This window comes from Vanellus vanellus, assembly GCF_965231255.1.
Source record: "Vanellus vanellus genome assembly, chromosome: 14".
In the NCBI taxonomy this organism is placed as follows: domain Eukaryota; kingdom Metazoa; phylum Chordata; class Aves; order Charadriiformes; family Charadriidae; genus Vanellus; species Vanellus vanellus.
The window spans coordinates 14,511,815-14,528,136 of NC_138919.1; the positions used below are offsets into that span (position 1 = coordinate 14,511,815).

Below are 16,322 nucleotides of genomic sequence, written 5' to 3' on the forward strand. Positions count from 1 at the left end.
CCAGCCACTGCCCAATCGAGTGCAGGGAGGCGGGACACGCTTGTCAGACCGAGCTGCGGTTGGTGTGCGCGGGTGCCAGTCAGGGCGGGGTGGGGGAGGGGGGGGGGGGCCGCCGGGCCGCTGTTTGTTGTCATCCCAAGATGGAGTTTCTGCTAGGGAACCCGTTCAGCACCCCGGTGGGGCAGAGCCTCGGTAAGGCGGCCCGGAGGCTGCAGCGGGCCCCGGGGGGACCAGGAGAGCCAGCGGGGCCTCTGGTGGGAGTGGGTGGCTCCAGGCAGCGGGGGGCTCTGGGGGTCGGTGAGGTGCGGTGGAGGGGTCTGTGAGGGTCCGCGAGGGGCTCTGGAGCCAGCGAGGGGCTGTGGGGTTTAATGGAGGTCTTTGGAGGTTGTGGGGGGGTCTCTGGGTGTTAATGGTGGGGTCTGGAGGCGATGAGGCGTCTGTGGGGGCTAGTGGAGGGCTCTGGAGGTGTGGGAGGGACTCGGGGTAGCGGGGATCTCGGGGTTGGTGGGGGCTCTGGAGGTGGTGGGGGCCTTTCAGGGTTGGTGGGTGCTGTAGGCCTTAGTGGAGGTCTTTGCGGGTTAGTCTGGGTTGTGCAGGGCTCTGTGGGGGTAGTGGTGGCCTCAGGCAAGCTGTTTGCCTTGGGGAAGGAGTGACTTCAAGATGGTTGATGGATGAAGGAAAGTTGTTGCATCCCCTCGCTCCTTTTCCTGCATGTCCGCACCTTGTTACAGAGGAGCCCTGTCATTCAGCTACCTTTTTTCCAAAGTGTTGAAACCTCCCTGGACTGTGCATATGCAGGGAGGGTGACATGGTTTAGAGATACAAGTACGTGCTCCATTTTCAGCCCGGAGCTTGAATTGTGGTTTTGCTAATGCTTTGGTGACATTAGACAGGTTATTTTGAGCGTGCTTTCACTGTGCGGCTAGCCAAGGCCTGTCTGGGTTGCTGTGTCTACTCTCTCCTTCCCATAGAAGTGTTCACTCTCAACTGTGGCAAGTCTGGTTTCAGTCTGGGTTGCCAGAGCCGCAGGAGAAAGCCTGGGCACCACTTCTACAGAGTTTGATAACTTGCCCACGGTTGGGTGGGCTGTCGTTGCCTTCCGCTTTGTTCTCTTAGGCCCTGAAGAAATACAAGATCTCTCACATTGCGGTGGGAAAGAACAACAGACTGGCTCAGGTTCCTGCAGTGCGGGGACCATGGTATATGGTCCCAGAAGCCAAGGCAATGTTCAGCTGAATGCATTTGCTCTAGCATCCCTCTCCAGTGAAACCACACTCTTAGTTTCCTTGATTTGATTCATAAGCAGCAGTAATTCTAGTGCCTGATTTAGGGGTTATATATAGTATAATGTATAGCCATGTATAGTCTAGTCTACAGCTATTCTACATTAATTTATGGAATGATGGAAGATTTGTGTCCTTGGAAATTAAAGTGGAAAAATTTTGCAGAGTACCTGGTCATGGCCTCAAACCCCAGAAGTTCTTTTATAGTAGTCTCCTCACCCACATGTGTGGAGAAATTTCCTTGTAGAGGTAAAAGGCCTTTATATGGATAAGTCTCGCACTGTAGTTTGAAGATGGCTGGACTCTTGCTTTGTCAGACTATAGGGAACATATGTATAGCTCGCTGTTTTTCTTTAGCCATCTGGGGTGTTTATTTCTTCTGCTTAGGGAGAGAAGTGCCGAGAGCTGGAGGATAATAACGAGAACAGTGAAAGTTAAACATGATTTTAAAGTGAATTTTCTTTTTTGTGTTTGGCCATCTGACCACATCTGCTAGGACAGCTGGCTGCTTTGCTGCTTGGACAGGCCTTCTACAATGAGCGTTGTTAAGGGAAGGCAATAATTTCTCATCTATTTAGTTTCTTTTAGCATCAGTAAGTGGTTTAAAGGGGTTTCCTTAAGACTTAAGAATTGTTGGGGTTAGAAGTAAAATCTGCTTTTCTAGCCTTCTGCTGTTCTAACTCTGGAGTGCAAAGATTTTCATAGCGCTTACGTCCCCTTGTTCTCTTTGAATGAGCAGTTGCTGCCAACTTAGAGGCTTCAAACACAAAGCTCTGAAGGAGCTGCTTTCGTCAGATAAGGTTAGGTGTGCGTGAGGGGCTTATAATGCAACTTCCCTTAATGCAAAATTCAGTTGCACTTTTAAGAATGTGGGTTTTTTTTATTTCCCAGGAGGAAGAGATAGCTGCAGATTTTATTTTGGAAGAAATTTTTTTCTGCTTCTCCTGTCACTGCCAGTTATCCCTCTCTGAGACAACAGTAAAACAAAAGCATGCCTTGTTCTCAGACGGTGCTATTTGCCCAGTGTTTCCACAGTTTTTTTTCAATGAGCTTGTGGAATATAATTTTCACTTATGTTTCTCTTCATTCTTCAAAAGAAACTGAAGGATTTTGTATTTCTGTTTAAACATATTGTGTTGAACACAGTTGTGATGTTTTCAAGCAAGGCCTAACACTCACCATAAGGGAGAAGTGCAGAAAATTATGGAGGTCCATCAGCACACCAAGAATGCATGTTCTCTGCCAGGAAGTAGCAGTGGTTCACATGAAGATTTAATTAGGGCTAGACAATGTCTTCAGATAAATGCCAGGTCTGAAAGAACAAAGATGTCAGAGAAGGTTTGGGGAGAGCTGAGAGTGGTAATACAAGGGATTTTCTCTTTTCTCCTTCTCTTTATCTGGATAATGTCTGAAGCTAGACAGGCTTTTTATGTTAACTCTTTTGCTTAATGTGGGAAAGTAATGCTAGGATGAGCTCAGAGGATTTGTAATGGAGATGGATAGAGTCTCCTGCATCTAAAGTGCCAGTTTAAATGGCAGCCAGGTTCCTCATCGCTGAAAGCTACCTGTTTTTTTTGACTGGCTTATATGGTAGCCTCTATTTAGTTTCCAGTGGTGGCATAACAGAAACTGTATGAGCCATCACCATGGCCACTAATTACAAACCTCACTTAATTTTTCTTTAATACTTTGATTGACACGTGGACACTGAACTGTCCTTATGTCTCTAGCAACTTCCTCTCCTGAGCAGAGGGGGTGGGTTTCAACAGAGCTGTTGTATGGAAGGCAGTCAGCTGCTGTGGTGTGCTGAGGAGGTTCCTGAAATTAAAATCCATTTTGCTCAATCCATATTGCTTTTCACCTGGAGGTTGCAGTGAAGGGAGAGGTAGGTAATGGCATCATTTTACACGTAAGCTAAAAATCTCATCCAGGATTGTGTAGCAGAATCCATTACTTCCCAAAGGCTTTGTGAGCGAACGATGCTTTTCAGCTTCCCACAGGACTTAGAAGAAGTCTTCATGGTTCCTTCACAGTGTTGCTTTTGTTGGTGGTCAGTGCTTCCTAGAAAGCCTCCTCAGGAAGATCCCTGAGCAGGGGCTGTGTGTTGCGGCTGGTGTGCTTCTGGTGTTTTTAAATGGTGCTTGGCGCCTGGTGAATCCAGCAGCTGTCGGCGATGCTGGATAAGGAGCCCAGGGGTACACAAGCTCGCACTGACAGCTTGTGCTGCGCAGCTCTGGCCAGCTGAAGGGTGACCATGCCACCAGCCCTGGAGAAGGTCTTTGTGAAAGTTGGAGGGGTGGAAAGCTGAAGAGTCCAGAGGGTGGAATTGGGTGCCATGGGTTTCACAGGCTGCTGGGTATGTTGGGGCTGACAAGATCCTTTGTGGCATTGGGTGTTGGCCTGGTTCTTACCGCTGAACTGTTTATTTTTTCCTGTTCATACTGTAAATACAATAGATTAGACCCTTAGAGGAAGACTATTTTGAAGAGTACTCCTGATCAGTACGGAGAAATACAGAAAGATGTGTAGTAAAACGGCAAAGACAGACTGCTTGCTATAGGGAGAGGGGTTGACCTGGGGAAAAAGCTGCAATTTACAGTAGCAGGAATTTGCCTTGAGATTCAACATCCTGCCATAAATTGTGTTTTTATCTTTCTTTGTTCAAGGGAGCCATCTTTAAAGTGTCACCATTCTATTCAAGGTTATTAGAACAAATACCCTTACTGTAGGTTATCGAAAACATCTTAGATGATCAAAGCTGATTGAATTACAAGAATGTGGAGTACTGGTGACTGGTTTTTGCTCATTCTGCTTATTTGATATAGGCCATATGGCTTACACGTGAGAACACAGTAAAACCAGTTAACATTTTGTAGTATTTTTTTTCTTACTCTGGAGACTTTGCAAAGGCTTCAGAAGAGTGTTTATTTGTTTGAATCCAAACGAAATCTTGCTGTTGCCCCCTCACCCCGGCTCCCTCAGGTGCGAAGGGCTGAGTTGGGGCAGTGATGTGTGAAATGGGCTCCTCATGGGGTGATGGACGGGAGCGTCGAGGTCTATTTTGGTAAGGGCTCTGGTCAGGGATGCGTGTACTGTTGAAGTCAGCCGTTCTTGCCACAGCCTGAAGTCTGCTTGACTCGAAGCCAAAGACCTCCAGGGGAGAGGTCCAGCACCTGAGCTAAACATAGAGACCTGAAAGTTAATTTTTAACAATACAGTAGAAATTAAGGTGTCCTGTATAACTGGGGGTGCGGGTGTTGATCAAACGATGCTGGTTTACATCCCTGGTCCCTGTTGATGAAGGGAGGTTTGAATGAGGGGTGCTGGTCTGGGCACTTGCCTTGGAGTCTGTTTTCAGAGGAGGCACAGTGTGATGATTTAATACAGAGTATTGTTTAAGGAGGCTACAAAAACAGGGTTTCAGCAAAAGATACAGAGGCACTTTATTGAAGCAACAGTGAGGCAGACAGCTTTTCAATTGATTTTTATCAAAGCACTTGCAGTTTCCATTCAAGGCTATTAAATTGATAATATATGGTGGACAGAGTCTTTTTCCAGAGCTGCTGTTTTGTTCCCCCCTCTTTTTTTTCATTCCATATAGAAGCACTTAAGATATAAGAAATCTGAAGAAAGGTCTTAAGATTTTTCTGAGTCTTAGAAAAAAAAAAGGTTCCTCAATAAATGAGTTGATAGCTACATGCAAGAATAGAGAGATGTATTACAGTGAGCAGCCCATGGTAATTCTGCAGGAGGAATTAACCCAGGCTTTCTTGTCCACATACACAATTTTCCTAATATCCCTTTGGAGTAAACTTACTGCTTTGCTGTGCTGTATTGAAAAAACGTTTTTAAAGACAAACCTTTTCCCAATGCCAGAAGTCAGTGTTTAAAGTGCACACCATAACCTTAGGATCTGGTACCAATAAAATTACATGTTTGCAGCATGCCGTTGGGGTCTGAATCATCTCTCTTTTCATTCAATGCATTATAATAAAATAAAAAGTCCTCTGCATTTACCCATAACCACTGCAGTATTGTGCACTGTTCTAAGGGAGACTTTTCTCAGTACAAGATAGTAACTTTTCTCGCTATCAGATGCCCACAGCATATGCTGTATCAAAAAATTAATTTTGTCTTTGCCTGCAATGAAGAGGGCACAAGAAGTACTCTCCTCAGAGTTTAAGTACTTTTATAGGTACTGCTGTAGCTGGTCAGTTGTTAAAAATCCAGCCCCGAACTGTTCATAAAGAATTGTGCTAGTCATGCAAAAAAAACGTCTGATAAAGTGCTTTTAGTTTTATAAGATTATTTGGATCTGCTTTCACTTCATGACAATGGATTATGTTGTAAGGAAAATCTCCATGAAATATGAAAATGGATATCTTTGCTTTTACAGGAGCAAATAAATACTGAGTCATGAATCTGGCAACTTGGAGAAACTACGTACATGTGTGAAGCTGGATAATTAGTATAATACTATTTAATACTAGGTTTCTAAGACTGGATTTATTTTATAGGCACAAAAGCAGATTGTAGTTCATGAAGGCGGTATAGCATGTATTTTTGAGTAATGCAGTTTTATCTCTTCCAGCACAGTACGCTTAAATGTATATTCCATATGCTTCTAATATAAATCTATATGTGAGAGGTTGCAGTGTGAGGACAGCTCGTTCCCAGTTTGATACTGCTCTGTTCATGTACTCAGCAGATTTTCTAAACTGCATATTTAAAATATGCTTAACTAAAAACATAGTTGGAAAATCCCCACAGACCCTTCCAAACCAATTTTCACCAAAAAATGAAGTATTGTGTGTTTTCCTTAGTTGAATTTTTAAAAAAAAAACAGTTTTAAAGTAGTCAGACTTCCCTTTGATTTCGTAAACTCCATTGCATTTTTAATTAAGCACTCTTTGAAGGTGATCAAGGCATCTGGTAGTGACCTCAGTGATAATGGTTAGTGGAGGAACCACAGCAGTTGTTGCAGAAATTTCGGTGAGATAATCCTTCGTGGGGAAGGACACTGCATAGTACCTGCAGGGCTGGTGCTCCTCAGGGTTGGCCTAGCAATGTCTTTCCTTGTCTGATATCTTGTATTTTACTCTGGATAAATAATAGTACACTTTGTGTTTTGGTTTAAAAATCTGTGCAATGTATCGGTGATAAAAAGCATAAATGTTTGCAGAACATGTGAGAGAGAAGCGTTGTAGGAGCCCTGAGAAGTTAGGGAGTGACCCAAAAGGCCAGCCTGAGTAACATGGGTTTTCCCCCATATGATGAGTCTGCCCAGATCACCACGAACTAGTTTTCAGTTTTCTCATTTGAATCCACCTGGGGAATTACTAGGTTACTACATGAAAGAAACTTGTTGCTGAGTATAAAAATCCTATCTAGAATAGATAGGCCTTATCTTCAGTATTTGCTTAGTCAGTCTGCTGACAGTTCACCATTGTTTGGCTCATTTGTTTCAGTTACCGTCAGTGGGAAAGGGCTCTTTTAAAACTGATGATTCTTGAGCACAAAAGATGCTGGTCTAAAGGCTTTGCTACAGCCTGCTCTCTCTTCCCTTAGGAGCAGGTCCTTTGCTACAGGTAAACGTGTCTTTACATAACTCACAGAGCCAGATCTTCCAATCTGTAGGTACTCTTCCCGTTGCTCAAGAAAGGGAGATGCAGATAAATTCAGACAGTCCATTATTGGCATTATTTAAATATACTCTCTACGATTGTTCTGTACCTGCCGGAGTTATAAGGTAGGCCCCATAATGTAGTAACTCATTTCAAAATCAAGGATTAGGGAACAAAAAAAATTCCATGTATGTATATACTTTGTCTTTGTTTGGGTAATTCCTGGCACAGCTATATATAGACTATTTACCTCTGCTTCTGTATCTCTCAGTTCACAGAAAGCCTTTGGCAGCTCAGTGTTTGTAGCGTAGTCTCAGAGAGCATCAGGAGACTCAAAAATGAGAAGATATTCAGAAGAAACCTGTTGAATAGTTTGGTTAGTTCATAAGCATGCTTATTCTTTGAGAGTAAGCTGGTCTGCTCCCCAGCAGGTCTTCAGAAGCCTTCGGTGTTAGATTACTTTGGGAAGAAATGCTTTGTTAAAATTCGGATCAAAGAAAAAGTACACAAAGTGAAGGCACAGATTGGTGTTATAAACTGTGTTTGAACCCCAAGAACTTTGCAGAGCATCAGTTTCTTGTTCGTAAGGCAAGAAAGACTTTCTTACATCCCAAATGTGATCAGGAATGTTGAGGATATTTTTAACTTGGACATGTTGTATCCTCTGTATTTTTGTGGGATCCATGTACTGCAAGAAGTGTGACCAGCTTCATATTTGATCCAAATAACAAAAAATTCACATTTCTTGCATAGCTGAGTAAATGCAGAAAAAGTCCCTTTTTAAAATCTGGTATTTCCTGACTTTTTTTTTTTTTTTAACTTTAGTTTTGTCTCAATTATAGCTTTCTGCATCTATTTTCCTTTTGGAAAAGGGCGTCCTTCTTTGCCTACACACACAAAAAGCTACCTTGAGCAGATTGAATAAATTGCAAGCTTGAGCAGCTTTGCCAGCAAATTTTGGAGAGTCTTTATGCTATACTAGGCCTACAGGCTAGCGGTATTTCATAGCTCCTCCCTCACTTTGTCTTCTCAGACTACCAAATACATCTGTATGTCTTGATAGAGGTATTTTACTAAGCTGTGATGACCAAATACTTACTAAATAGAGATATTTGTTTCCAGACCTCTGCAATTAGTAATTCTGTCCAAAAAGTCAAGCCTGAAGTAATTTTTTGACTGAGGTTGTCCAGAGATGAGATATTAAATTGTAGCTCTTCCTTCCAAAACATCCTTCATTGCAGTTGACGCAATGGACATCTTTTGGGCTCAATACAAATGCTTTTCCCTCTTTCATATGAAGCTGTCAAGAATCTGAACTCCTCAGTGTTCACCAAAAAGCGCTCCTATCAGTTAATAGAGTATTAAGGAATGTAACCAGTTAATTGGTTCTTAATTTAAGCTTGGGAGAGAAAAATATGCAAACTTTATTGGAATATTTCACCTGGAGTGAATCTTGAAATCGGTCTCCACGTTGTGACCCGTGATTACCTGCACGCTGTCTAGTATTTTTCTGAGCAGTTGTTATGGGGTATAGGTATGATAATAAGATGATTGATAGTGAAAGGCAGGGGTTAAGCAGGATCTGGCATATATTTGGTTTTGGGGTACCTTTATCTCGTGTTTAAGCTGTTGTAGTAAATAGCTTGTTTTTTCATTATCTTTGAGCTGCCCTTTCTGTGCTGATTTTCGGTTCTTCTAATTAGAAGGGTATTTTAGTGAAAAGAGCGATCTCAGACCTTTGTGAAATTTTCTGCTAGTACAAATAATGGTAAATCTGAAATCACTTATTAGACAAGAAGTTGTTATGGCAACTATAAGATGGTTGGCTAATCAGAGAGTGAGATCAGTTTTTATTTACAAGCATAATGAGCAATTAAGTTTGAGCAGCTGTCAGACTTGGAAAGTGATTAAAGTTCAGCAAACAACCCAAATGGGTCAGTGTTCAGTTCTGGTGGTTTTCTGACACTGCAGCTTGATCATGTGTGGGTTTTACCTACTATAATTAAAACTGCCTTTAAAATTCCCATCTATGCCACAGATTTGGCATAGCCAGCGAGTAATGAAAAATCCCTCTTCCAACCAAGAGACTATTGGCCTTGAGTCTTGCTGCAGCTAATGAGGTATTTCACATGTAGCATCCCTTAAAGCAAACCTTAGTTTGCATGCTGGCTTGCAGAATCATCTCCAGGCCGTTGATGATCACCAGGAGAGAGATGAAATGGTGCAGCCTCACTAAGGCAAGCTTTACACCTCTAAAGGGCACTCTTTCATAAAAGGCATCATTATACTGTTGTTGGTTGCTTAGGAAGCTGCTGCTTGGCTCAGAGGAAGGACGTGCACAGTGTACATGAACATAAAACCCAAAAGGAGTTGAGAAAATCTTGGTTCACCCAGAAACATAAGGGATTGCCCAGGAGAGGCTAACCTCAGCCGGAGCTGGTGAAACTCAGTCATTCAGCTGCCCACCAGCAAACGGGGCCAGGCTAGTGCCTTTGCTGGTACTCACTGCTTTGCCAAGCAGGAGCAGTGACACTAACCTATATCAGTATCATACTGCCAAAGAGGCTTCAGTAGGTTTTGTATTTGTTATTCAGTATCCTGTGACATCTCCTGTGTTGTTGATTAACGAGCTGTAAGGAGCAAGGACCGGAGAGGTGGTTCTCTGTAGATTCCAGAAGATCATGTATGTTCACACTGGAGAAAGTTACCTTCCCATCCATCCTCTGCAGTTTTCAGAATGCACTAGATCAGCCTTTTACATTTGCTAGGATTTGCTTCCCTGCTCCATATGTTAAATAAGCCAAACTGTTTGTAAGCTGTGCTTAAGATCTGGTTAGAATTTTAACTGTCCAAGGACCAATATAGTTATTTTCCAAAAGTATGCTGCAGTCCTCTGATACATTTACATTGGTTTTAATTTTACGACACTGATAGTATCATGTAATATAGGCGATTGCAGTGGAATGTGAAATGCATTGGGACAGTTCCTGTCCTGAAGAATTTACAAAGTCGTATGACTAGGCGACACAAGCTGGTGAATGGGGACTTACGGGAAAATTAAAATGACAGTCTCGGAAATAGGCATTTGCATACTTGATCTAAACTTACGGTATTTACATTTTCTGTTTATCAGTCTTTTTCAGGCTTTCTTACAGCAGTGACACATGAGAAAGAGGGCTGTAGAAACAGAGCAGAATTTTTAATAGGGTTATTAGAGACACCAAGAAATATGCATTTCTCAGCCCGCACAAGACGGAATTGCACACATATATATTGTTATTATTGTTGCCTAATTTGCACTCAGGTTTCCTGAGAAGATCATTTGGAAGTGTTTAGCCACTAAGCTTTTGCACGCATAGTGAGCTCGGATTGTTGGAATGGGCAGCTGGCAATAGAGCCCTTCAATGACACCAGCATTGGCAAAAGTGATTGCTGTTACTTAGCGGAACAGGAGCCAGCTCTCCCCTCTTCCCATGGCAAAAACACTTGGTGTATTCCAGACACTGATCTTCAAGCTGCGGCGATATTGGAAAATTTGAATGGGATCAGAGCTAGCTGCCTCTCATACAGGCCTGCTGTCATCTTGTAGAGCAGTGTGAGCGAAGGCTGCAAAATTGAAAAGCAAACCGAAGCATTTCACACTAGAAAACGTGAGCTGTCAGCCTTCAGAAGCTGCAGACGCCTCACTGTCTAGTTTGCTTTACGTGTGGGATAATCGTCATTTTCCAGAGGACACAGCTCTCACCTCCGTAGTTGTAGATATATGGGAGAACTGGGTGTGGGAACATGCATGTGAAATAGTCCGCTGCAAGAGTTGTTTCATTTCATTCATAACACATTTTAATTATCGTGTATGAATGTTTTCTTAAAAATCTGCTGTAGCATGCTGCAGCTAAGGAGTAAACTTGTTTGTAACTGCTTTTTTTTGTAGGAATGAAAGATTTTGACTTTTGTTCCCTCACTAAATGTAATTAGTGTTTTCAGTTTATTTTGAGCTTGTGAGAATGTGGGCAATTGACTTTAGGAGTAACTCGTAAAAAAATAATATAAATAATACTAATGTAGGAGCCTGACGGATTATCTTTGCCTTATAGTTTGTTTGCAGCAAACATGTTACAAGTGAGTGGGTGGGAGGGGGAGTTTTAAATATATGGGGATGGATTTTTAGAGTTTGCAGCTGATGTGGATTAAAAATTCTTAGAACATTCATCCATGAAAGGCAATTAGTTTTGTTTTATGAATATGAAAAGCACGTAGCTTGTAAGTACTGGAGTGAAGTCCCAAGTGAGTTATTAGAACTTGCTTTACTCATGTAGTACAAAATTAGCCATCAAGAGCTGATAGATTTCAAATATAGCTCACTGACACACTGATCATCCATAACTTTTCATAAAGACATTTTTTCAGTCTCACCTGTAATTACTGGGTGCCAGTGAAGTCCTGAATGGGGCAGCTAGTCACAGATCAGGACACCTTCTTGCGGTTGATGGTGCTTGCAACGTTTTGTGCAGCTGGCATATCGAATTGTAATACCGCTCTGCCTGCACTTCTGGGTGGTAAAACTGCATCTGGATGCATAGAATATTCCACTCTCTTTCTCTCACCTCCTGGTAGTATATTACTGGTCAAATGCATTTTTCTCCTTTGTATTGTGGTATTGTTTTTTTGCATTTTGGGGGGAATGTTTTAAAAAGCAATTTGCAACACTTTATTTAAGGAACTGTCATACCAGTGTTTTGTGTGACTCTTATAAATAAAACCCCACTATAATAGAGCCTTTAGGCATATTTGTTAACAAGGAAGTTGAGAAATAAATCACTACTTTCAGCTGCCCCTTCTCAGATTTGTAAGTTCAGGCTGATAAAATTAATGGAGTCTCCCTTCTTTTTTTTGCATTTTTTTTTTTGCATTAGGACAAATTCATGTATATGTATTAGATAGTTGTTTAAGAGCTTTTTTCGGAATATTGGGGCTGTCTGTTGTGAGTTGTCTTTCCGGTGAGAAAAGCTTCTCAGCGACTAAGGGGTGTTTGGAAAAGACTATTTTTTCAGCTTCTTTGGCTAGTTTCTTAATCTGGTTTGGTTTTGGTTTTGGTTTGTTTTTTATTTTTTTTTTGGTAAGGAGAGCCAAAGACTCGGCTATTAAGAAATTTTGTATTTCTAGTGTTGGTGAACAGGTATTATTTATACAGTATGTCAGCGTTTCAATACCTGAGATTCTCATTTAAGGAACTGGTAGCCCTAATTAAGCAACAAGGTAGTCCCACCCAGTCATCCAAGTTTCTTGGAGAAATAAAAACAATATAAAAACTCTTTGGCAAGTAGTAGGGTACAATCCAAGTTCTGCCTATGGAAATGACTAAATCTCAGTGTGATTTGGTATACAGCACCAGCTGCCTTACCATGAGGAAAGGAAGAGGAGATTTGGTAACCATCCCAACACAGTGACCTGTTAAAAAAACGCTGTGCTGATAAATTCTCCCATAGAGAGTCATATGGACAAGTCACAGCAGTCGCGGTCTAATTCAGAAAGGCAAATCCGAGGAAGAACGTTTTGTCACCCAGAAGGTTTTAATTTGTGCTTTTGTGCCTCTCATCTAAAGAAGAAAGATGGACACTCAGAGTGTGATAATATTAGACTACTGGAAGCGTTGCCTAATAGATCACAGATGTTTGCGAAGTGGCGAGCCATCATTTCCACCAATACAACAGTACGGGGGGACAGTCTGTCATGAGATGTGACATGTCATAAAGGAACATTGATTTGTCACTCCCCTACAGTAAATCACACGGTAAACATCTCCATTCGAATCCATTAAAATCCATTAATACAGGACGTATATTTTAAAATAGCTTTGACATTCCTGATTGAAGGCTTTAGCGTATTGATTTGTGACGTGAGCAGGTCCTTGTTTGTCAATTGCAAAGTAGCACCGTATTTTGAATATTGTGGGTTTGCAGCAAGATGGGAACGTGGCCAAGGTCACCGCTGAAAGAGGTGAAGAAACGTGCAGTGCAGGCTCGGTTTTAGGGAAAAGTGCCTCTGAATCATGCAAATGGCTTGATGAGCTGGGAGCTGCTGCCATATGACCTAGCTCTGAAGGACAGCTATTTACGGTACATGGGTCAACCGGTTAGCTTTAATGAGTGTAAAGTATGTGGGAGGAAGGCAGTTTTTTGTGTTTTGTATTTAAAGCTGTGTAGAATGAAGAAGTCAAAGGGATTTCACTTTGTTTTAAAGAAGCAGTAGTCTCTTTCTGCCATCTGTTTTGAAAGAGAGCAACTTACATACACATGTCATTCAGTGGAGCATGCTGTCAGCAGCAACAATTTCTGCTGATGGGGGAACTTCAGGGAGAAGATTCATAACAAAAGTCTTTATTGTATAGAAACACACTGTTCTGCTTGGGATCCAGATTCCAAGGCTTTTAAGGACTATGACTAAACCATCATTTGTGCCTGAGATGAATGATATCTGAGTACAGAAACTGCCTGGACTAGTTACCCTGTCAGGCCATTTCTGTACAATACAATAGCACGGTACTGGATGGTCACTCGGGTTTTATGAACTGGAAATGCATTGAGACCTACAGGATGCGATAAATGAAATTGAGTCAGGCTGATAACGCTCTCTCACCTACTCTGATATTATTATGAGGTTTTCTGTTTTGGTTTTCTTCTTGTTCAGGTGAAGCTCTGATCTGAGTATGAAAGAAAAATTTTCTTTGTTATACAGCTGTTAATATTTGTTTAATACGTATTAATCCATTCACCTTGCTCTACTTCTGAAACTGCTGCGCAGCTATGCTCTGTTAATTAGCTGTAGTTTCCTGCTCCTGAGAGGCTGAATTTGTGGGAGACGTTGGGCGATGTCTTTTCTGTAGCATATCTAAATCACAGGAATATTGTAGCATAACTGTGAATACCATGTGGTCCTTAAAAAGGCACAGTAATTGCGTATTACATATTCATGATTGCAGGTAAGCGTGATGTGGAAAGCAGGTTTGAAGAAGCTTGGCATTTGGGCGGCAGCTTCAAAAAGAAGAAAACGTGAAAGTTAATTGGAGAAAATGACAGTTCCCAGTTTGCCGCTGTGCCTTCAAACAGCATTTGAACTAAATAGTCATTTTGATTGCACATGTGCACTTCCACAGCTTCTCTTGTTATTTTATTTTAATGTAGACTCTGCAGTCATTATAAATTATGATTATTCATTTATTCAGCCCCAGAAACTTTGGCAAAACAATGAGTGGAGGATAGATGACTTCATCCCAAAGAGTTTTGATGCAAGCTAAAATCAATTGAAAAACCACAACGGTCAAAGTGGATGACCAGTGCTGCAGCAGTACAACCCAAATCACGTTTTCCTGTAATGCCTTGCAGTTCAGATTGAGCCCGTTTGTTCTAGCTGACTGGCTTTTTCTTTGGAAGTGTGAAGCTCAGCATTTTCAGAGCAGTGTGAAATAAGGAATGTAGAAAAAGGACTTGGAGCAGTGAGGTGGCTAATTGAAAAATGCGATTGGAGCTGTGCTTTCTAACAAAGAAACTGGCAGGGTTTTATGAGTAAGTCACTTCAAAGTTGAATTTTGATCTTGAATTTTGAATGAGTCACATTTATTTTTTAATAGCAGCGTTTTGCTAAAAAGGAAAAAGCCTCCTGTTGGTTGCCATAATGTCTGATTGTCCATGACTGTCTTTCTAAAAGCAAATGTAGAGGAAGCAGGAATAGACTGTTAGGTCCAGGAGTATCCAAGTGTGTTATTCTAGTGTGTCTCTGTCTTCCAAGTGAGATGTCTTGAACTCAGCAGCCATGTGAATGCTGAGGATCTTTAGTCTTATCTTCATTTTGCTTGGACAGCTGAAGTATGTTTCCTGTGGCCTCTGTAGGGTCTTTCCCCAGGTCTTATTGACGGTGCCATGCAAGTCGATGATTTGTTGAATCCGAGAGAGACAACTGCAGTCACAAAACGTAATGGTGCTTTAAAGCAAAACAATTCTATACGCTACAGCTCAGAGGAGAGATGTTATCATCTCCTTCAATAGCTTCTCTTCCCTTGTGGGCTATCTTGTGTGTTCTGCATTGCCTTGCAAAACTCTTTTCTTTTTCCCTGAAAGACCTTCGTCCATTCTATAAAAGCATTTTGCATTTGACCTCAGCTGATAGCCCTTGTTTATGAGAGCGCTCCACCAAGCTGAAGCAAGGGGGACCATTAGGATGGCTGCCAGTACTGTGACTTCTTCTGTTCTCTGTCACATATTATGCAGAGTGAAATATAACACATCTGACTGTTTGATTTGCTAATTTCAGTCTTGGAGCACAGCTGCTAGGCAGGTGGACTGTTCAGAGGCAAGAGAAAGATCTAAGAACGGAGATCTTCTGAACTTACAAGAAAAAAAAAAAAGATGTTTTATGCTGCTTGAACACCAAACGCTATTGGAGGGAAGGGGAGAAATTTGGAATCGGAACTTTCTTGCTTTTGGATCTCTCTAATATGGTGCATTGGTGTGCATGCTTCTTTCATAAACAGAAGGTGTTTTTTTGTGTATAATTCTTCCCAAACGTATGAATCAAAAGTCTACAAAGCAACATCTGGAGAAGTCCCAAGACAGAAAACTGTGATTTCTCTAAACACAAAGATGTGTTCATTCACATGATTCTGGTATTCAGACAGAAAACAGCGCGGTTGTCCTGTTTTCATTTAATGCGATTTGTAGCTACTGCAATGTTTAACTTTCACTTTTGCCTTTTCTTCCAAGAACTTTATGCAGCAGCCGTCACTTATTGGTGCTTATAGATAAACCTTTTGGGGAGATTTTTACCCTGGTCGTGCCTGCTGTCACCATTCAGCTAGAGTAGATGTTCTCAGTGCTTCCAGCAGTGAGTTATTCCATCTCAGCTACATAAACACGCATATGGCACGTGAGTTAAATAGCATACAGACTTCAACTGTTGCAATCCTAATGAAAATCTTCAGGCTGTCTGCATTGGCAGGTTCAGTGTAATGGTCAGAGGTGAGCATTGGAAGGGGGAAGCAGGGAGGAGTGAGGAGTTCTGCTTTATCTCCTCCCTATGTGAACAAAGTCAAATTTTAATAGTGTCATGAACATGGAACTGTAACTTTGAAGCAAAAGTAGTATGAACTGGAAAGGGCTGTGAGAGCAGCATCTCAAGGACCACCAGTGTTAGCATTTCTTTATTAGGTGGCTTTTGAGCTGGGTTGAAGATGGGGGGGTAAAAGTTCTTCTGTTTTTTTCCCTGCATTTAAAAGAATGTTCCTGACCTGCCCTGCGTAGCCTGTTTATTACGTGGCAGTTACATGGGCATTTCTGATTTTATTTCCTTGTGGTGACATCTCCTGGGTCAGGGCAGGTTGCTTGGGAGGAGGCTTGGCTTGGGGGGGGTGCACTGAGACAGT

The 16,322-nt window shown here is 41.8% G+C and overlaps 1 protein-coding gene across 1 annotated transcript in view; it reads left to right on the forward strand.

Annotated features, from left to right (window-relative positions):
- Positions 1 to 140: 140 nt before the first annotated feature.
- The window catches only part of TOM1L2 (target of myb1 like 2 membrane trafficking protein), a gene marked incomplete at its 5' end in the record, with an annotated part of 53,262 nt that continues 37,080 nt past the window's right edge, over positions 141 to 16,322 (forward strand). The window contains one exon of the mRNA XM_082490357.1: positions 141 to 192. Within this exon, the coding sequence (XP_082346483.1) occupies positions 141 to 192 (52 nt within the window). The remainder of the gene's footprint in view (positions 193 to 16,322) is intronic.